This window comes from Diachasmimorpha longicaudata, chromosome 5, assembly GCF_034640455.1.
Source record: "Diachasmimorpha longicaudata isolate KC_UGA_2023 chromosome 5, iyDiaLong2, whole genome shotgun sequence".
In the NCBI taxonomy this organism is placed as follows: Eukaryota; Metazoa; Arthropoda; class Insecta; order Hymenoptera; family Braconidae; genus Diachasmimorpha; species Diachasmimorpha longicaudata.
In genome coordinates, this window is record NC_087229.1 from 4,310,013 (window position 1) to 4,332,201 (window position 22,189).

Genomic DNA, 22,189 nt, shown 5'->3' on the forward strand with positions numbered 1-22,189 from the left:
TTATGAACTGGTGTGAGTGCTACTTTTTTATCCCTCATCCTCCATTTGTTTCACGCGCTGACGAGGGAGGGAAGAAGCTCTATAATTAGGCCGTCTGATAAGGTACGAGTAGTCGTAACAAAACAACTTTTTGTTAATAATTAATGTACAATTTTAATTGCCAAGGCATCAACCGACGAGTAACCGAGGGGGAGAGAAATTAATTAGGCTGATTGCAATGCAACCACATCGTATCATCGTCGGAGTTGTAATTTCACCAGGCCTACAACAAATGCAATAATTATACTGATAAGTATCATCAATGTGGAATACGAAATTCATTGTCGACTAGAAAATCCATATTTACATTTCATGTAAACAGAAGACACTGATAATCGTTGCTTTTCCCTCAGAAAATTCTTCCATGTCAATTGGCAATTCAACATAGTAATCCCAAAGACTAACTCACACCACTACTCCTCACTGGGAGATTTACAAATTGGATTAGAGTATTTCGTCAGTGAGATGAAACATGGAAAAGGGGTGAGGAGTAGAGGGAGGGGGAGAGGGGTGCGTGTAAAACAAGCAGCGGGAGTATTTTGATGGAGGTCTGGACTTAAGTCCGTTGGTATAAGTCGTCTTTTCGCCGGAGGCTCTTGTTTAACCCCGTGGGCTTTCTCACCCCCCTCCCCCTCCTTTTTCGGTTTGTGTATTTCCATTCGTCCTATACCTGATGGTTTGAAAATGTCAGTATATAAGCGCATCGCATATAAGACAAGCACCCAGAGAACAAACGAAATGGAGGGAGGAGTCTCACGAGGGATCTCACGAATTTTGCAGTACGGTGAACCTCTTTTTGACAAAGACCTGTTAAGTCGACTAATCCTGAGAGATTAGAGAATATCTACAGCCATGTCAAAACTTGTCATCAATAATCACTGAATAAACTAAGCCGGAGGATTATGTGACGAGTAGTGATATAACAGAATACGTTGTAGGAAAAAAACTTTGTAATGAATTTTTCATTTGTTGGAGGAGGGGAAAATGGTTTGAGGGAAAAAATCACCATCAAAATGGCGGATGGATTGATAAAAGTCATGAAAATGGCAGGAAAAATTGCTCGGTGAATTTGAACTTGAATTTTCTTGAGAAAAGAAAAGATGATTTTATGTTGTGTTAAATGGAAATTCAGGAATAAATTCACCGCGATTGTTTCATTAATTTTTATGGGCTAATTACACTACGACAATGTTATTGAACGTCAAAGAAATCGAAAGAAAAATGTCTCTATTGATACCGCGTACGTTTAAATAGAGTCAACTCGGTCAAATTTCTCATCCGTAAGTCTGCATCAGCAATGAAGTGAGCAAAAGGGTGGCCACCCTCTAAACTACCTACACATTTGCACTCAACACGTGTAGACGAGTCACAATACAACGGCAAAAGCCTCCCCCCATCTCCTTTTGACAACGGCCCTCTATACAATCTCGTCCAGCAGAGAATTCTCGACGTATTCCCGGTATCTCTCACGCTTCGCGGCTATTTCTATGGGGACAGACGCCCCGTCTAATTTCCTGCCCTGAATTTCGAACTACCGAGATTTCCACCGGTCCCTGACACATCAACGATTACATCTCAAATTAATTTCTTTACACGCCGAGGAAAAAAATATATACATCAAGTCTTACAAAAAAAATCTAGTCACAAGGAGAACTCCATTGCCCGAAGTCTTCAGAAAATTTTCAACGCACTCGAAACGATGGAACCCGTAAATTGTTGCGCGACAAAGACATCTGACATGTCTATAATAGACTCCTATAATAGAATTGTTATGAATTTCATATTAATGCCAAAAATAAAGCATAACAGTGAAGGAAGAGACTCGTGGAAGGGGAGGATATAGGACAGTGAATCGGTCGCGGTGCGTTAACTTCTAGGTTTTATATACATCTGGTTATGCAGCACGCTCGGTTGAATCGATTCTGGCCCAGGCTCCCATGAACAACATCTCCAATAGGATTCGAGCCGTCACAGGGACTACAAATCATCCCTTGTTCCATTATTTTCATTTTTTTATGACTCATTCAACACCATATTGAATCTCAAGTGTTGCTCCTGTATTTTCTTCTCATAAAGAGAAACAAATTTTTGACTTTCAGTGATTTTTCATAAAATTTTCTCATGGAATCCAGAAAATCATTCCCTTTTTTTCTACTCCATAAAATACCAAAATTAAAAACCAGTGACAAGAAAAAAATTCTATTGTTTTTCAACGATTTCCCGGTAAATGCCAACGGTGTGCTTTAGCACCAGAAATACAAGTCGTAAAGTCAAGTTTGCGATACAGGTCACTACCTGAATTTCACAGTGTAATCCCCGTCTACCGTCTAATCCTATTTTTGACATGCGTCCGGGCGTCGTAATCTGTGTTTGATATTTTAGGATTGTCATTTTTACGTTCTTCCCCGGCTATAAAAGGACGAAAAAAAAACGCCCCCATCCTGCCCCCCAAGAAGCCACGAGACAATCCTAGGTAACAAAGGTAACAATAATCATAATCCGAAAACATTGCTAAGATAAAGTAAATCTCATCTCTAAGAAGACCGAGTCTGACCAGGCGACAACTTCCACTCCTCGTCTCACAATAAGCATTAGAGACAGCCCATTGTACTCACTTAAACGTCCACTATTATTTCGTTAAACTGTAGGCGTGGCGCAAATTTCAAAATTACCCACCATCCCACTACACCATGTGAATAGAATTTTTTTTCACCCAGGGAAAAACTGTGAGCTATTCAGGGGCAGCACGTATTCCAAACAAATTCTAAGAGTTCATCCATAAGATACTAATTCCATTAGATCCCCACAATTTCATTCATCCTCCCCACCTCCCCTCCCTCACCCTGTGATTTATCGATGATTTTTCAAAAAAAAATCTTGTAACATTTATTTGATTATTTCTCCCAAATGATTGCGTGGGAGCAGGTGGTGATGAGATTCTAAATGTCCCTTTCGGTGTCACTTTCATCCCCATAAACGTGAATGTAGGAAAGGGAGAAGGGGAAAAAAAATATATCTCATTGAAGGCAAACAGAGAGGAGAGGACCGACTCCTGAAGTCGTTCAACAGTCGTTTAATCTAATATAATAGTGAGTGGTACCGGAAGAATAAAAGAGACAGCCATAGTTATATCTGAAGGGTAGTCGTTGAAGCATGAAACGCCAAACTAAACGCTCACTGATCGACCAAATATTATAATGCTATATGATATAGTCTCATCCCCTGGGGCGCGTGGAAAAGGGAAAAGCCAATATACTCACACACAAACCCTCACGATTGTGTCCGTAGTTAAACGGATAGCAAGGGCTGTAACAAATGTATAACGGAGGGGTTGGTTGAGAGAGTGTTGAGGGCAAAAAGGAGCCATTATGGTGAGATCCCTCCCCTCCGGATAGTCAGATAGACGGTACAACTCGCGTTTATAAACGCAGAGGGGAAGGTACGATCCCTCGAACGCATCTGCCCCATTATCCCTGATGGTATATCCCTTGGTATACACTGGACCATTAATCCTCGCTAAACGACAGCCATTTTGTATCTAAACTGGATTGCCAACTCACTAACTGGTTTCGAGGACATTTAATAGACTGTACGAGGAAGCCTATTATGGCCTACCTGGTGCTATAGCATCATCCTGTGTCATTTCACCTTCTGTCTTCAAAGAAACGAGCGAAAATGAAAAAACAATCTGTGTGTTTGCTTTATTTTTCACGAAACAAATACATTATTTTTATCCACCATTGTCAATCATTTTGATGTTTCAATCTATCTTTTTAATACCGAGTCCTCACGAATTTAATATGCATAATTTACCATCGAATAATGTAATAATAAACTTCACTCAAGTTGATTGAAGAAAAAAAAAAGGAAGAATTGCTCGGAGAAAATAGTTCCGTATGCCCCGAGCGTATCCGTGAATTAGGCAATTAGGAGTCGTCACGTTCACATAAGCAAAATCAGTTGGCCCCTGCCGGAATCAACGATCACACGTTCGAGTGAGACACATATAGACAGTAAGATGAACAAGGGTGACCAGGGAGAGAGAGAGAGCGTGATGCTGGCGTTGATACATAAGGGGAGAGATTTTCATTGGTCAGACGATTCAAGTGGTAACGCCCATTGTAGAAACGCCCGGTGAATAAGCAAGTAGTGATGGTATTGGTTGAGCGCGCCAATGCCAGTGACTGGAAGTGGTCGGTTAGTATTCGCGGGGGCGGTGTCGAGGTCGCGAGGCGGTGTGAGCTTTTTTCCCGGTTGTACGTTCATCTCGAGACAGGCGTAATCAGTGCCGTTTATGCGGCAGCAGTGGCAAGCCACGCGCACCGGGGGTCAAAGGCTTCTGCCAAAATTCAATAATTTTATTTCATCAATGTCTGTCGGGACAGTGTGTTAATTTATTCATTGTTTTTGCGCATCGAGTTTTACCGAGGAATATGGAGCCCCGAGGGACTGAGTGATGAGATAATGAGTGTTGAGGATAGAGCAACGACAAGTGATAGTACAACGGAATGATAAGTACAATTGATACTTGATTGGTGATTGAATGGAGAAGGAAGGGTGTCGTGTCGAGGATGAGTAACGCTGTTGACGGATTGTCCATGCAAGGGGCAAGTACAACACCAACACCGGTGGGTGGAGGCAGTGGCCTCATGTCGGATGATGCTGACATGGCTAGTCCAACGTCCGCATCAAATCCAAAACCAAGAAGTGGAAAAATTAATTTCAGTGTTGATGCATTACTGAGTGGTACGAAAAAATCACCGGTTAATTTTTCAACCCGAAGGAGTGTAGAGAATGGTGATGATGGGGGTAGTGATATATCGGAGAAGAGCAGTGAAATACAGGATGAAGCTAGAAGATATCGAGACTTTTTAATAATGGAACAGGAGCGACAGAGGGGCCTGCAGAGCCGTGAACTTTTGGCAAGACTAAGTCCACTGACATCAACTGGATTATCGGCATTTCCAAGCCTACATCATTACCATCATCAAGTGCGGTGTAATGCAGCAGCAGCGGCTGCTGCTGAGGACGTCAAGAGGGTAGCGAATGTGGAGCGACAGGATACGATAACCGTCAAGGATTTTTCGAGAACGGGAATTCACGAGGAGTCTTCATCGCCCGTCGGCCTTACGGATGACAGACTTAGTGGTAATTCCAGTGGTACCTCACCAAAACCACTGACACGTAGAACTGAGGACGAAGATATGGAAGATGACGAACTGGATGACGAAAGAATCACGTCAAATCGCTCTGTTTCACCGATAAGACGAGAAATTGAAAATGATAGGAGTGATTCTGAAGCTCCAAGATCGTTGGAGGGTGATGGTAGTTGTGAAAGACTCATGGAAGTTGGTAGTGGTTCAAGATCCGAAGATCTAAATGTCATGGATTCTGATTGTGAAATGGAACGTGAAGTTGAGGGTGGAAGGCATGAGAAGGAAAAATCAAGTCCCGTTGTACCACAGCCAATACATCCAGTTCAGAGGCCACCGGGGCCATATTTAAGTGGACCAACACCAGGATGGTCGCCCACTGGATTTCCACATTCCTTGGCTGGATTCGCGTGGCTACCCCCACCTCCCCATCCACATAATCCCCATGGACATCTGTATACGCCCCAGGGTGGACCAACGAGTCCCAACGGTAAGCTACGCCCCTCCTAATCATCACCATTATCACCGCTCAACACGAACACTATTTATCCCCTGAAATTATTTAAATAATTCAGTAAATTCTCTATCACAAGCGACATTCCCAACACTTGCAACGACTGCAACGATGAATTAATATTCGCATCATGTGCATTACCCGAGTATATTGAAGCAAATTAGTAGAAATTAGATAAGGAATGACAGGTCTCCAATCTGCCTGTCTGCCAGTAGGCCTCTTGAAAAAAAAAAAAAAAATCACCTCAACTTTTTATTCCTTTTAGGTACGGTTAATAAAAGGAAAAACTCTTTCTTTAAGGGTTTCGACTAAACTCTAACGACGAGTACGACGTGTCGAGAAACTTGAGTTTTTCCAAGAAAGAAATCTCAGCAGACCATTCGCGGTTTTCTCGATAGTGTCCGCGAAGGAACGTTGTCACTCTTACATGGTATTTACTGTTTACTGTGTATATGTACATGTCGTCAAGTTAGGAATTCCAAGTTGTGGTTAAAAGACAGCTGAAACAATTTTTTATCCACAAGTCAGGACCCCGTAGCACTCAGTATCCCATGTCATATTAACCATCCATTAAATCTCAAATGAGAGAGGAAAATATATTTAAGTATATTTTAATTCAATCAATCAAGTTGTAATAAATGACATGATTTTCAAAGTCAAACAAACACCCGAGTGTCGTGTATCGTGATGTCTAGTCGTTAAAACAATCTCCGACAGGTCTTCCGACGTACGAGGATCGTTTATAACTGTGCACACGCGGCATTCAACACAAACTCCGTCCGGTCTCGGTAGTCCAAGAATAAATTAATGAAGTAAAAGACCTCCCCATCTGATTCATTTCTATCTTACTCACATATTCGTATATACATATGTCTAATGAACTTCTCAAGACGATTTATCATTCCGCCATTCATAATTACTAAGCAACACTTAACAACGCATTTAAATTGCCCTAGAAATTCACCAATTCACCGTATAATCTATTGACACACGATGTAACAGGTCAGCAGTGATATACATCAACCAGCGTTCCCTGTATTTCAGAACAATTCATTAATCTAACTGTTGATTAGTGTACTATAGAAAACTTTGCAAATGAGAGGAGAAAAAAATGCCCCGGAATCGCTTATGCAAGAGGCAATCCCATGTAATTTGTATCCCGGATGAATCTTGCAACTCGATCGATCGGTGCTTATGTACTTGCGACGTTTCTCTGGGCCCGCCGGTAATTAACGGGAATTAATTAGCGTAAAAGAAATGAAAAAAAAAACAACACTCGTGGCAATCCGTTGGCTCTGAATGGCGATGCGGCTGGTACACACCAGTGAATACACTGGTATATGCAGGTTAATTTGCCGCAGTGCGCATTACTAAACGCTTTATTATACTAAGCATCGATTTTATAAGCAAATGTTGAAAAAAATTAATTGATAAAAAATCAAAGCCGCGTAACCAAGAAGGCTTTTAACGATGTCCCGACGCGACAGATGGGCCGGCACATCGCACCTTTATCTACCTTTGAAAGATCCTACTCTCGATGTTTTGTGCTGTTACACATTAACTGGCGGCTTTTACTTTGTAATAATTATGGTCAAGTCGTTCGAACATTACAATTGTTAATTCATCGTCTGAGCCTTGTATTAATGAAGATGATAGGTAAATCTGCCTCCAAATTCTATTAAAAACATTGAAAATTGAATAATGTTGGAAAATTCATTTATTATGCAGTTGGATGAATCTATATTAGAGAAATTAATTTCCAGGTGACCTGAGACTACCAGGACCAGGTCCAGGACCGGTGAGATGTACCCTGAGAAAGCACAAGCCCAATAGAAAACCAAGAACGCCTTTTACAACTCAACAACTGCTGTCGCTTGAAAAAAAATTTCGCGAGAAGCAATATCTCACGATAGCTGAGAGAGCAGAATTCTCATCATCACTTCATCTCACAGAGACTCAGGTAATTGAACTAATCAAAATAATGAAGCGAATCGAAGTACTGCAGTCTTTTTTTCTATTCATTCGTTTTTTTAAGTTTCATGCTATATATTGTGTACAAGGTACGAACCGTTATCGAGTGGACTAGCGTGTCGTAATACACTTTAGCCATTGGTAGCAATGCATCAGGCAAAATGAAGCTTCGTAGTATTCATTTGCTTAGATAAGCCGACCTCTGCCTCCCCCAAGACAAGGGGGTGTGATCGTATATACCTCGGTGTAATAGAGTGCATTAATTCACCTGTAACAGAATAAAAGAAAAAATTAGAGTGATGTCTTGAGTCCAGCATTGGACGTTAAATTAATACATCCGTTTTGCAACATGATGAATTTCAAAAGTTTATTTTCACACGAGAGAAAAAAATATCTCCGATATTTTGAGTCTTCAGGGGTGAATGCGCTTCATTTGACGAATGATTTGCGATATCTCGTGTGCTAATTTCCACATCATCAACCACAACTTTACCAAGAGAATTAAAAAAAAAAAATCTATTTATGGTACGACTGATTTTATGATTTCAGGTGAAGATATGGTTTCAAAACCGTCGAGCAAAAGCGAAAAGACTTCAAGAGGCTGAGATTGAGAAGTTGAGGTTGTCAGCGAGACCACTTTTACATCCTAGCTTTGGTACGGGCCTCATGTTTTCAGCGGGTGTTGGACCTCCAGGTACCCCAGGTGGAGTACCTCCTTTCATAGCAGCAGCAATGGCAAGACATAGTCATGCTGCTGCTGCAACTGCTGCCATGTTCATGGGACCGCCTGGACACCGGCCATGATTATATTACTCATCAACTTGTGACATAATTCCAGAGAATGTAAAAAATTAAGAGCCAATGTGAAATCTGGAACTCGTGTATTTAAATTAAATTTTAATTATGTAAATAATGTAAATAACTCAACTCCGTTATTGTACGATGACTGCAGTAAGTCTCACACTGGACTGGAGTATGTAAATAATAATGCAAGAGTGGAAAATATCGTTTACGCGGACCTATAGATCTTTTACACGCTTCAGCCTTATAATCGATAACGTGCGATCCCCAAGGAGTCCGCGCTGGTGGGGGGGAGGGAATGGGGGGGGGGAGGAGGAGGAGGAGGAGGAGACACTTTATACGACAGGAAAACGTACTGACTCCGTGTTCATGTTAATGATAATCGGACGTATATGTCAAGTTACAACCAGCTGGTGTATTGTGATCTAATAAAACGAAATGCAATAACGTTAATTTCTCAGTTTGACTGGCAGAGCGTGTAAATATCCATAGATCAACAATTATATAAAACAAAAATGAAAAAAAAACAGAAATCGAATGGCTATGTAAATTATTTATTCCAATGATGGAATATACTTCATTAAAAATCACCGAGTAATGAGTATCAGTGAGTGGATGAACACTTGATGACTCAAAAAATAAAAAATAAAATAAATCACAAATTCCAGAAGTACTGCGGTCAACCTGTATAAATGTACCATTAAAGTTTATCCATAAAAGAAAAGAACAAAAAACAGAATACGTTCTAGAGTAATAAATTTCAATTTCAATATTTAATTGAGCCTTGTGTGTACTTAATCGGAAAAAGAAATTCGTAACAAATTGCCGCAATTATTCTTTGACTAGTAATAATAAAGCAAAAAAAAAAAAAAGAAAAATAACATCGAATTCATGAGGAAAGAGTTAACTGGCCGTGTGGGAACGACATTTTGCAGGTAAGAAAAGTACATTTTGAGAAATCATTAAAAGACCAGTAGGATAAATAATGAAGGAGCATGAAAGAACGTTAAAAATCAAGCATTCGCATCACACATTTACGTTCTGTGGTATTTGAAGGTAGAATGCACGTTGGAATAAATGAGGGGTAGAAAAAGGGGTGAGAGGGGTGAGGAGGAGGCGCCAATATAATACATTTTGTTCGGCATTAATTTAACCTCAAATGTTTCCCTTATATGAAATTTATGGACGCGTTGATCACTGAGAAATCGTCGCATATAAAAGCGAAGTAGGCGAGGCGCTCTCGGGTGCGCTGACAATTAATTAAAGAATAATTTCTTGTCTTTTGAGATATACCTGTGGCGGTATATAGGAGTATCGCGTCAAGCCGTTTACAGTTGGCGGCCAATTATACCACAGGACAAGAGTGGAATACCAAACAGGTATGTGAGAGCGACAGAAACAGCTGAGAAAACGAGGGCCAGAGTGCAGCACACGCGCAGCTTACGTTTGCGCGTGCACTTCAACGAGCTTCGTTTTCTTTAAAGTTGTAGTGATACCGGCTCGTTAAAACTTGAGACCAATATTCGATTATCGACCCTCCGTGATGCCCTTTAATTCATGTGTGAATGAAAAATTCCTGTTTACTCATTGCAAATGAAACGGCATTAACACCAACAAACAACCAATTTATGACGGAAAATTAATTAAACTTTACACGACGAATTTTGCAAAAAAACAAAGCCCCCAAGAGGCAGAAGACGAAAATTCTTGTCTTCTCATAATATAATATTTGAAAGGAAGAAAAAAAAAACAGTGCACGTGTATAAAATTGGCATTTAACGCGTGAATCGCTGAAATAGGCGTCTCTCATTCGGGGTTTATCCAAATTAATTGGTCGTAAATTAAGCTACGGCCGCGGGTGCAAGTAAGACGAGAGATATCTCCAAACGATGAGAAGTAAGAGATACATAAGACCCAGGAATATAAGGAACGCGATGAGTTCAAGATGAAGAAGAGACGGAGACAGGAGGAGGTGGAAGGAGGCTATAAGAAGAGAGTTATAGAGATGATAGAGTGAGAGGGAATGAGTGAATTTAAGAAGGGATTCAGCGTGCTCCGGCGTGCTATCGACTTGCGGGGACAGTAGCGCATCGACACGCCATTATGTGGCGGCCGGGACTAATTTATACAAGCAGAAAGAGACGACTGCTGGGACCCACATAGCACACACATAAGGTAGTTAAATGAGGGAGTGAGATAAAAGATTGTGGCATCGCGCGAGGCATTAGGGAAGGAGACCCCTAATTGGAAGACCCGGCCCCCAGTCACCACCAACTGCACACTCTCGTGTCTTTTGCTGTGTGTAACGATCGGCTTGAATTCGTGTCCCAACGAAATTGAGACGGTTATGTATGCCATATAATATATACTCACTATCAATGCCGATACAGATTCCACAGAGTCAGTAATATTTATTGTTCGATCATTATCGTTTAATCAGTACCAACTTGTGATATAAAAATGTGAAAATCATTTGACAAATGGATGAATCGCGAGACATGTAATTTATCCTAGATATTAATTGGAAAGCAAATCAATAATAGCCCTATCTTTCAAGGGCATCAATGCACATAGAAGGATATTGGTGAAAAATCACGTCGTCGAGTCACGTTCGTGCGAATGCAATGGTTGGAAAAGAAAAAGGCACCCGGAGAATCCTTGGGCAATTAGTCGATATTTTAATGCGGAAAAAAATTGTTGGCTCGTTATATGCACGTATATATATAAACGTTGGTTATACCGGTTGAAGAGTAGATGTAGAATGAAGTGAGAGTGAGGGAAGGAAGGCGGTCATTCGCCACTTCCCAAAGGACCACCACAAAAACCCACCAAGGTGCACACAACTTTAAGGGATGTGTATGAGTGGAGCAGCCAAGGCGAATGAGGTCTGGGGGAGCCATTGGATTCGCCGCGGCACCTTGTTAGCGCAACGATTCTCCGCTTGACGCGAACTGTCCGATAAATAATCGTCCACCGGACGTTAACCCGATTGCCTGTCCCTTAGCACGAATCTATCCCTCTTTAACTATATCATTACATTTTCGACATTATCAATTTTTTTATTACTCCAACTGATTGATGAAAGGGTGACAATTTCGATGAATCATATTATCATTCACATTTACCCCATTCCGAGGAGATTTTCTTTCCCAAAAAGACCATGACAGGGAAAAAAATAATAAATACCCCCTATAGATAGATTGTGCGATTGAGGCTGGAGAGCGCATTCTGTGTGTGAAAGCGATGACAATCTCAGTGTTGAAAACATGCAGTAGCTCCGAAATATAAAAAGAGGATACGAAATACAGGGAGAGGGAGAGAAAACGATGAGCCTGCGGAGTGCCTTTCAGACACAAGAATATATCGAGTCGGCTAGGTGTGGTCCGGAACGTGAACCAGGGATTTCCAGGAACGCGAGCCATTAGACCCCTCTCGGTCTGGTGTTATAAATTGTACATCGTTTAATTAGGCGTCCTCTACCTGGCACAGTCACATCGTGTGTTGAGTGCCAATTATTTATCATTTACCCCGGTGAGTTTTAACAATTTTGTACCAGGCTGATTAACAATTACACTCCTCAATCCACCTCGTGCTCATTTGTATCGGGAAAATAGATCAATTGATGATGCTCAAGTTGAGATGCCATTTTTTTTTGTCCATCATCGCCTATCGATAAAAAAAACACAACGGCGAATGAAATGATCATAATATAACTGCGGAAGTCCTATCTCATATACACTCATCAAATTACAACCACTAACAGCCTCAGCCGTTTGCTGTACGATGTGAAAATGAAAACGTGAACATATAACTGGAACGATTTAACGGACATCGTCACAGCGGGTTTCCTCGATTACTTTATTCCCAGCGTATATATATATATTTTTATGTAAAAATTCAACTTGAAACGCGGTGGCAAAAATTCCACTCTTATCTCTCCTGATGAAGTGGAAATTAGTAGTCGCTACCGTACGCAGACCGCCTCTTACACACGCAGGCGCAGTTAAAGCCTTCCTCTCCTTCACAATCACACTCGATTTCTCGCAGTGTGTCGTCCTCTCATTCCTCCTGTTTCTATACATCTTTCTCTTTACCTTATTTTTCAGTTAATTTTTTTTACTCTTTCACTCACTCACTCTCTCTCTCTCCCTTTTCCTCGTTCTCACTATCCATCCGATTTCCCTCTCTCATAACGTGAAACACACAGGGAGCGAGCCGCATTCGAACAACCGTAAGTGTTGAATTCCCAGTCGTTGTTAAGTAAATTGGGTCCCAACCGGTTTCTTATTTCGTTGCCACTGTCTTACTCGCTGCCCCCGTATATATACCCAACATCCCAGCATCCGCACGGAACAATCCGAGGCATCCCGGCAACTCCACAAATTCTCCCCCTCCGCTCCACGAAAAACAACAAAAAAAACAAAATATTCACCTCAATTGAAGGAAATAAAACTCTATGATAGAATCATTAAATCCTGAGAAATGCATTCACTGTAGAACAAATTTCATTGTACAGAAGAATCACCCTGAATGTTCAGAATACTTGAAGAAAGGGAGAAAGCTACCAAGTAGAATATTCTATACCAAGATCTCATCGATCGATAACTTTACGACTTTTTTGTCAATTTATCAGGATTTATACTTGTTGGCCCGAGCCAGTAGGAACCCTCCAATCAATTCGTATTCCCCCGTATAACCCTCATTCACCGTCCAACAAACTCTCCCCCCCGGGTCCTCACCACCACGAGTGTCGTCGACAAGTCGATGACAATCAGACACCGACTTAAATAATTAATAAGCAGGTGTGACACCAGCAGGCATTATTACCGGTCGAAGATTATCCCTATAGCAGGAAGAATGGAGTGCTTTGTTAGGAATTACCAGAGGTGGAAAACTGACGGCTCTGAGGGGGGGGGGGGAGTTGTGCACAGTGCATGGAAAATCGACCATGGTTTCGCGCAGGCGTGTTAGTAATTTCCTCAGTCAATATTAGTCCAGCCATCCCCTCCAGATAAAACCGATTTATTTCATTTAGTCAACAATAAAAAAAAATTAAATAAAAGAAAAAACTGGACAAAACCCGAGTTTTTGTTGATGGTGGTGAATGAAAGGCCGTGGAATACACCTAATATCGTCCCCATTATCGGCACCGTCGGCAACTTTTCATTGTTCCATGGTGAGACGTGCGACGCACTCATTGTTTAATTAAACTACTCTGTGGCGCATTATTCAAATGGGCCGACGTAGTTCGCTCTCACTCCCTCACTTACACCCGATGGGGTTTCTACCCGACGATAAGTAGAAACGTTTGCCAGGGCTCTATCAAGAATGTCTCTCGCTTCCTCTTTTGTTAACCGCAACATTGCCTGTTACGAGGAGTTTGATCGGCCGCGCAGGCGTTACCAACTCGCTTCCTCGTCCACTTTATGTCATGTGTTACCGCACACTGTTAACACGTATTTCTGTGGTATTCACTTGACGTTTCAACTAAGTATACAAATGTACCCTCATGATAGCAATGTTAATTACAATCGTGTGATATTAATTTCCGTTGAGATTTCGAGAAAAAAAAACACACACAAGCAACTTCAATTATGTGGAAATTAATGGAGAAAAAAAAGAGCACAACAACAGCACGATAATTAGAAAAAAATTACCCGCTGACTTATCGTAATTCAATGAGTTGAATCAAAAAAAAAAACGCTACGATGTCTGCAGAGAATGATTTATCACTCAATAATGGATGTAACGCTGAAAGAGTACATGGAGATATGAAGATATGCAGATATATACACACGAGATAACAGCACGAGGTGTCCTAATTCCCTCGATCGTCAAAGATCCAGTGGCAGGGTCGATGTGGAGACCATAAAATCCCGGAAATTACCGAGTAGAATGTTTCGGCACTCTACCGATATCAGCTTACATTCTCCCCTTATCTCTGATACTGTAGCGTTTAACATTTAGCCCCGTTAATTTCCACTAAAAATTGAAAAATCCCCTGAAGCAAAAATTTAAATTTCAAATCACGAGACTAATTACTATCGTTTCAGTTGATTCTCCAACTATCTCACGATGCGCATGCTAAATTCATCATAAATAGCAAAAAAAGGAAATGTCGAATTTTGTATACATTTGCGAGCTGTCGCAGAGCTCTATCGATCTCCGATTATTCGCGAATGCTGGGGGCCAATAAAGCGACGGGTGGCGTGCGGACATATTTCTCTTTGTCGTAGTGGGCAAACTTGAGGAAAGATAGAGAGAGAATGAGAGTGAACCAGGCGGACGCCGTTGCCGGGGTGATGCGCGACCGTCGACGGGGCACATAAGAGAGGAGAAGTGAGGTGAAATCACTAGGTGAGGGAGATGATAGGTGGGGAGAATTGAGAGAGAGAGAGAGAGAGAAAAGTAGAGGGATTGTAGAAAGGGTGGGGTTGAATCCTGAGCACGTCTGCGGATGATAGGAGTAGCGGGCGGTAACAATAGCCAGGAAATTACATAACTGTTGGAAATATCAACCAATACCAGTGAGTAGGCACCCGGTTTGTGTGTGCTTGATGCTTTTGGTGGTACTCTGAGAGAGTTGGAGTCAAACCTATACCACCACTTCCAGCTTCCTTCTCCCCTATCATTCCCCTCTCTTTCTCTTTTCTTCATCCACCTATTCTCCTTTTCCCTCCTTCAAAACATTATTATAACTGGGGTAGATGGCGTATTATACGGAGCGACTCTCGTCGAGAGACCAACTCAGGCGGGCGAATGAGATAGCAACGTGCTGGAGAATGAAACGAGAAATTGAGTTGTGGTGTGAACACCAGCAAGCTTGGAATGTTGTTGGAATAGCGACAGATACAAACGTACATAATGCTTTTTGATTTTTACATTTTTTTTTTTTAATCGAATTGCCATCGAGAGTTCCAATGTCTCGTCTTCATCTCAATTTATGTCCGCAAATGTTCAACATCACTTGACGACTACCATAAAATTAATAACCTGCTTATAAACATCCAAGTTATTGTTAATTGAACCTGAACCACTTATTCTCCAAATATTCGTTGATAATTGAATTCTCAATTTGACTGGAAATAATTTTTTTTCAATTACATATAATAAAATTTCAATAAAATACGAGAGTTCAAGCGTCGGTAATAGAATCGTTATCAAAATAAATCCATTTACGTTGGAAATTTTTAACTACCATCATCATGTACATCATGGAGGCCTTGCTATATCGGTGAGGGGTGCGAAAGAAATAAAGCGATGACATTAAATGGGCGTTTAATGCTGCGTAGCCCAAATTGAATCTCAGTCACCCCACTGGCTCTAACACTATATAGTAGCCATCATTATACCGAGGGTGCACGTAGTAAAATTATTGTCCTCATAATGGAGCAAAAATTCATGAGAGATATGAACAAAATTTTTACCCCCTACCTTGACAAAACAATTTAGCCCTAAATGGCCGCAGATTGTCATTCAAGAGCTCACCCTCTTGTTCGTTTATCTATTATGGTTTGCCTATGATGACATTACGTTAAACAATTGAGTTATCAACTTTATCACGTTATGAGAACAATTTCTACGCATAATCCACAACAGATACCACTGAATTCATTTTCACAACATCAAAAATTCAATTGCTATGAATTTTGATAATTTCGAATCGACAGTGGTATTGCAGAACCCAGTCATAAGTCGACCGAGAAAATGGGGTAGATAAGGGTCGTACGAGAATGGCGCAAAGGGGGTAGGGGGAGCAAAGGAAGGGGGATAAAGCGTGTGTACTGAGTGAGAGGTAGTGTCAGTGTATGCTCAACGGAAATTAAATATGCCTCGGTCGATAAGTCAAAGCGGAGCTTTTCGTGCACACGTATCAAAACGCGACGAGATGAGCTATTGTTATAAAGTATTTTCGTAGAGACACGGAATACCTCCAGTGAGCATTGAAAAGAACGATACGATTGTTACAGCAATACCAGAGCTCCAGAGAGGAGAGAAAATCATAATACAATTTTTGTCGAGTCATTTCCCTGAAAAGTTTTTTCCTTTTTTTTCAATTTCCAACCTTTTCAATGTATCAATTGACACGAATCATTGAATAGTAAACGATGCACTCTTGAGAAATACTCTTTAGTCATGTTGACACCATTAACCAGAGTTCATTAATGTCATCAATGAGAATAGTCCATTGATGCTTGTAAATTCAGGATGTATGCACAATATTGACAAAACAATTTTTCAGTAACATCTTTCTTTCACCGGAGTAGCAACTACTTGAAAAATCAACAAGCTGCTGCTACCACCCTTTCATCGTGATTCATGAAGATGTAACTATTTGTGTAAAAATATTTCCACCGAAATGCCTCATAATGCGGTACAAAACTATCAGTATCATCTTTCCATTGAGTTTCATCTTTTCTCTCACAATGCAAGGCGATTCTTCTGACGCATCAGAATCTTTGTCAGTGAGAATGGTGCACGGTCCTGTGACACGCCTCGATGATTTCAAATCGAACAAGAGACTCTTAACACCCCAGAGGCATTGATTTGTGAATTTGACATAATGTACTCTAACTGTATAAGTTTATTTAACGATTTATCACTCTTTCTCAATAGTCGGGGATACGCTGAGGCCTATTAGGCATCGTTCCCACACCCACACAATCGACCACGATCGGTGCCTATGTGCATTAAGTGGATGAAATGTCAATGCAATGTCCCCGGTACAATCGACAACTGATCGATGACAAATGAGCTGGCAAGTATCTAGCCTCACACACCCCCTAAAAACTCTGTGGACAATGAAAATACTTTATTAACTATGAGCCAACCATTGGAATTTCATTCTTATTAATTGATCCAGAAGAAAACTATTCGATGAATTTATAAAAATGTGCCGACACGACGAAAAGATTACAAAAGCAAGAATTGCTTGGAGACCTCAAATAATGGCATATCCGCCTATTGTTAACAAACCGAATGACGAATCATCATAATTGGAATACAATCACTTCCCTGGGTCAATGATCAGGTGCAGTAGTACATGGCCAATGGGCTATCACACAACAGTAAATAAATAATTCCTCCAATGGTATATCATCGGACATCCCCCCGACATCCCCGATTGAAAATCGCAAGGAAGCCACTGCAGCCAGGTGCAAAGTGACTGTTTGCATCGTTCTTTTCGTACACCAATGGATGCCCCACCAAGTATTATAAGAGTCGAACAGAGTTCTCGTATCGAATACAAGTTTCTTGGAACACAATCGCATATAATACATATGCAGTAGGACAAGAGAAAAAGGTAAAGAGGGAACGCATGGAGAGGAGACCAGTGAGTTGGAGGAGGTGGAGAGTGGTTTTCTAACGAATAAGTACGATGTTTGTGTTGGAGGTTTATAGTATACCCTTGTGTGTACATGTATACACAAACAGCCAGAATGGACATCGGGAGGTAGACTGGGCCGGATTGTGCAACATGGCCGCCCTCACCGAGCCACGCTCGATAATTGAAGCTCACTCTTTCCGTCCTCCTCATCGTTTCCTTGACGCTTGGGCGTACTCGTAGAATTTTTTTTTTACCCACTATCACAGCTTCAAAATATAATTCACCAACGAGTCACTGATTTTCAGTTATTGATTGTCAATTCTCGAAACACTCGAGGCAAATATCGAAATAATGGCATTCACCGGAAAATGTTTTTTTTTCACTGGATGATTAAATTGATGACAATTGATAACTAATCCACCCTAAGAATCTATCCACCCATTTTTCTTGCATATAACCAGGGGGAACTTAGCACCCCCTTGACATCAGCACGATCACATAGATAATGACACTCGATTACATCCAACGATATTACATCCAATTCCCAAGATGAAAGTTTCTTTCATATTCACCTCGTGACACCCATCGCGCCGACTACTCTTATCTATCGACTTATCGTTTAAATACGATGCTGGTTCAATAGGCAGGGAAATACATGCCCTTCCTCCAGCAATAATCCTCAAATTCCCCCCCTTGGATCCTGGGAATTCCATGATTCTTTATTGACACCCATATACATGATAATAGGTATCATCGTCGGAGGATATCAATGTGCAATTTTTATTTACTCCAGGAAGTATCAGTATTCAGGAATAAATCTCAATATAGGGGATGAGAAAAGACAGTATCATCTATCGATTTCTCAGTCTCTATTATTATATTCCCTTGTGCTTAATTTCCATAACCTGAGAAGGCGACTTCAACCAGACAATTTTCATTACACCCGAGAGACAAAGAAAATATCCCAACGAAGGGATGAGAAACGAGAAGAATATGCATCAGTGACGAAACACGCGGATGCATGTATATTCCACCGGCAAATAAGTAAGCGCTACTGGAAGGGTGGTAGGGGGTTGGTTGACGCGGTTGGTTAATAGGACCACCCGCTAGCAGCCCGTTACCTAATGCCGCCACGATTAAACGCAGACAGGATATTAAAGCTCGCTTCCATACTCACAAGCAACGTGGAATATAACATATTTTGACAATAGATCGCAGTGCCCCCACCCCCACCCCACTCCCTCGCACACCGACTGGAGGACGGCCCCATAAACCTCAACAGCCGTAAACCTCTTGCAAAGGCTTATCCAGGGTAATGCTCGCCAGAAGTCTCCAGTATTTTTTTTCCCAACAAATTAAATAAACAAACAGTCGAACCTAGTCCCAAGTAATGAGTTCCATTGGTCATTTCGTCGGGCCGATTTTTCCTGTCCCTCAAAATCATTTCAAATCTCAGTAATAATTACTCGATCGTTAATAGAAGCGGACTAATGGCCGTTCACACAACTCCTGGCAAAATGAAAATTAAAAAAATTACCCTGCAAGAGGGGGCATGGTCCCAGTGAAATTTGAAACACCACATCAAATGCTGCTTGCCCGGCAATACTCACGTATGAGTTCAAAAGTTATGGTCACAGCGTAAAAATATCAATAATATAAATCCCTCTCAACACGAATTACTCACGGCCTCAGGAGTAAACACACTCACTAATCATTTCTTGAGAAAAGTAATGAGATTCTCAAATATGTACTCAACTAAAAATTCCCAAGTCAAACAAAAATGCTAAGTGTTGTAAAACATATTAGGCAAATGAGAAGTGCCGGTTAATTTTTCGTCGAGGGTGAATAAGAGAAAAAAATCTGAGGAAAAATATCAAAGGCCAATTCCCAGTATCATTGAGCGAGTTTAACCGCGCTGTATAATAACATTTACTACAAGCCGCGTTGAGGAGGTTTTAAATGCAACGACTCACCTTCCACGCCAGCTCCACCTCTCTCTCTCTCTCTCCCTCCTCTGTCTTTTCTTCTTGCCATTTCTTTTTACCCAACATCCGTGCACACCGTCCACCGATGCCTCGGTTTCTTTCCAGCGCGCGGGTCCGTGGCCTTCCGACCGCGGGGATATCATCTGGAAGGTGAGACGACGCACCGTAGAAGCGCACCCGGTACGCTCGACTAATTGGCCGATAAATCAACCTCCAGCTTACTTCTCTCCGCTTCTGCCGTCTACTCCTCATAGCTACGTACGATGGACGATGCAGGACCCATGTTTATACATAACCCACTGTCTATATACTCCACATATCCATCCCAGGAGGAAGGTATGGACACCCTGGTGCAATATTCAGTCGAGAAATTTTCAGACAATCTGGAATAGTTGAGTGAAGTCCCATTGAAAAATTGGATGATAGAGGCTATCTCAATTAATACGATTTAAATAAATATAACGAGGGTTGGAGTCTTATGTACACCGGGGGTAAAATGGAGATCCATTAAAAAAGGGGCTATTCTTATTTTTTTTAATTGTTCTGTTTTCAAATAAACAAATAGCGGAGTATAGAATAGCATGTGGTATTTTCGGAAAACGTAAATGACTTAAAAAATCCCCCATCATTGTATAAATCTGCGAATGGGGTTAAGAATTTTATTGGGCTGTACTTCCACCGGGTGCCTATTACTTTATTTAAAAAATGATATTATATATTTTTTTTTTGAGGCAATTATTTTGCATTCACTCTGAGAATAATTAATTTTTTTATAACACCGCTTTTATCCGAAATCTCAGAAGAACATTCTATAATTTTAATTACCACCAACGCAATTTAAGTAAAAAAATGGTCATATGAGGCCACCCTCCCCTAGTAGGTGACGAGAATTTCGAAAAATATGAACATTTCTTCTGTACTTTGCTTCTATAATTAATTGAACCGAGAAAATAATATATTCCAGCCAAGGATTAATATTCGTTATAGAATAAAATTTTTTTCTCACCCAGAACTAATCACGCCGAGGTAACTTGTCGCAATTACTTGAGCAGTCCAATTAACAGAAGCATCCTTGATATGCTTGACCACGACGACTGTCCCTCTCTCTCGACTTTCTGGACTGTTGTTCTCCATTGAAAATCAGCCAGGAGCATGCAGTGCGTAGGTTGTTTCAATTGAGCCAGCGTAGGTGTGATTAACCAAAAAAATGGCCAAATAAACTCCTCAAAGATGGTTATTCAGGTCTTCATTATTCCGTGAATTTCCAGAATGCATCGAAGAAACGGAAGCGTTAATACGTCCCGGTTTGGGGATATGAGCCCAACCGAGATTGTCGGCGGACGTCTCAATTTTCTTCGCGTCTTAATGACCGATCGTTAAAAGCCGGCTCGTGAACCGGCTCTGAAGAGCACAAACGAGCCTCTTTCGTTCCCCCACCCACAACTGGTGGCCACCTTTACATTTCTCGGGAGAGTGAGCAGGAGAAACCGATCAGCGTCCCTCCACATTGAACAAGTGACGACGCAGTTAACCGACATAATCAGTTAATAGTCGTGATTTTCCCCCCTCTCTCACCGGCTAATGAAGTTTTTAGCGTCCTGTTCCGACAAATCTTGACAACATGGCGGTTTATCATGAGGACATGAGTCGCCAATTGATTTATTCACCCATTAGACAGCCTCCAATTCATTAATCTTCGATATTTTACGTTAAACAACTCTGCACTTACGTCTGATTTATTTTTCCCTTTATTCTCGAAGTCAACGCGATCAAAAAATAACTGAACCAAGTCCGATATTCTATTTAAGAAAGTAGATACTCACAACGGGAAATAATTAGACGGAAATGGCTCAATTGCACGGCACAGGAAAGCGACGGGACGCGGGCAACTAACTGCCGCCATCTTGTGACGCACTGACTAGCTGCACGGCCCATGCTGGTAATGAAGAAATCTCGAATGCCATTTAATATCTACGGTTGACAACTGACTGGTTTTATATAGCGAATGATCAAATCTTAATCAGAATCGTGTGAACTCATGTACCATGATTTGCATTGATGGCCAATGGATATTAGTTTATCATTTATTTTTAAATAAATAATTAAAAATCCAAAATTCGTTTCGCCGACATTGGTAAACATTGATATTTTCCAATAGTATCACTCCATATCGATAGAGAATCATTTGTAGTTCAATACTGTATTTGTCCAAGTGTTGGTTAGTGAAAGATGTGTCACACAGAGGTCACTACTTACAGACACACGAATTTGAAGGGTGACCATTCGAAATAATTTGATAGGTATTAGAATTCATAATATTGACCAATCTTTCAAGTTAATCAATTCCCTATTGAGCAAGTCTGTAGATTAGGTTTCTAGAGATTAAATTTCATATCAG

At 41.0% G+C, this 22,189-nt stretch overlaps 1 protein-coding gene across 1 annotated transcript; it reads left to right on the forward strand.

Moving 5' to 3' along the window:
- Nucleotides 1-4,139: 4,139 nt before the first annotated feature.
- Nucleotides 4,140-9,255, forward strand: LOC135162977 (muscle segmentation homeobox-like). Its single transcript, XM_064122013.1, has 3 exons — nucleotides 4,140-5,682; nucleotides 7,470-7,666; nucleotides 8,227-9,255. The coding sequence occupies exons 1-3, from the start codon at nucleotides 4,611-4,613 to the stop codon at nucleotides 8,479-8,481; spliced, it is 1,524 nt and encodes a 507-aa protein (XP_063978083.1). The 5' UTR covers nucleotides 4,140-4,610; the 3' UTR covers nucleotides 8,482-9,255.
- Nucleotides 9,256-22,189: the final 12,934 nt, after the last annotated feature.

What these genes read in the sequence shown, in the direction of transcription:
- LOC135162977 (XM_064122013.1), top strand. Translation starts at nt 4,611, where the DNA reads ATGAGTAACGCTGTTGACGGATTGTCCATGCAAGGGGCAAGTACAACA. An exon ending in TGGACCAACGAGTCCCAACG is followed by an intron (nt 5,683 to 7,469) that starts GTAAGCTACGCC and finishes ATTAATTTCCAG; the next exon opens with GTGACCTGAGACTACCAGGA. An exon ending in TTCATCTCACAGAGACTCAG is followed by an intron (nt 7,667 to 8,226) that starts GTAATTGAACTA and finishes TTATGATTTCAG; the next exon opens with GTGAAGATATGGTTTCAAAA.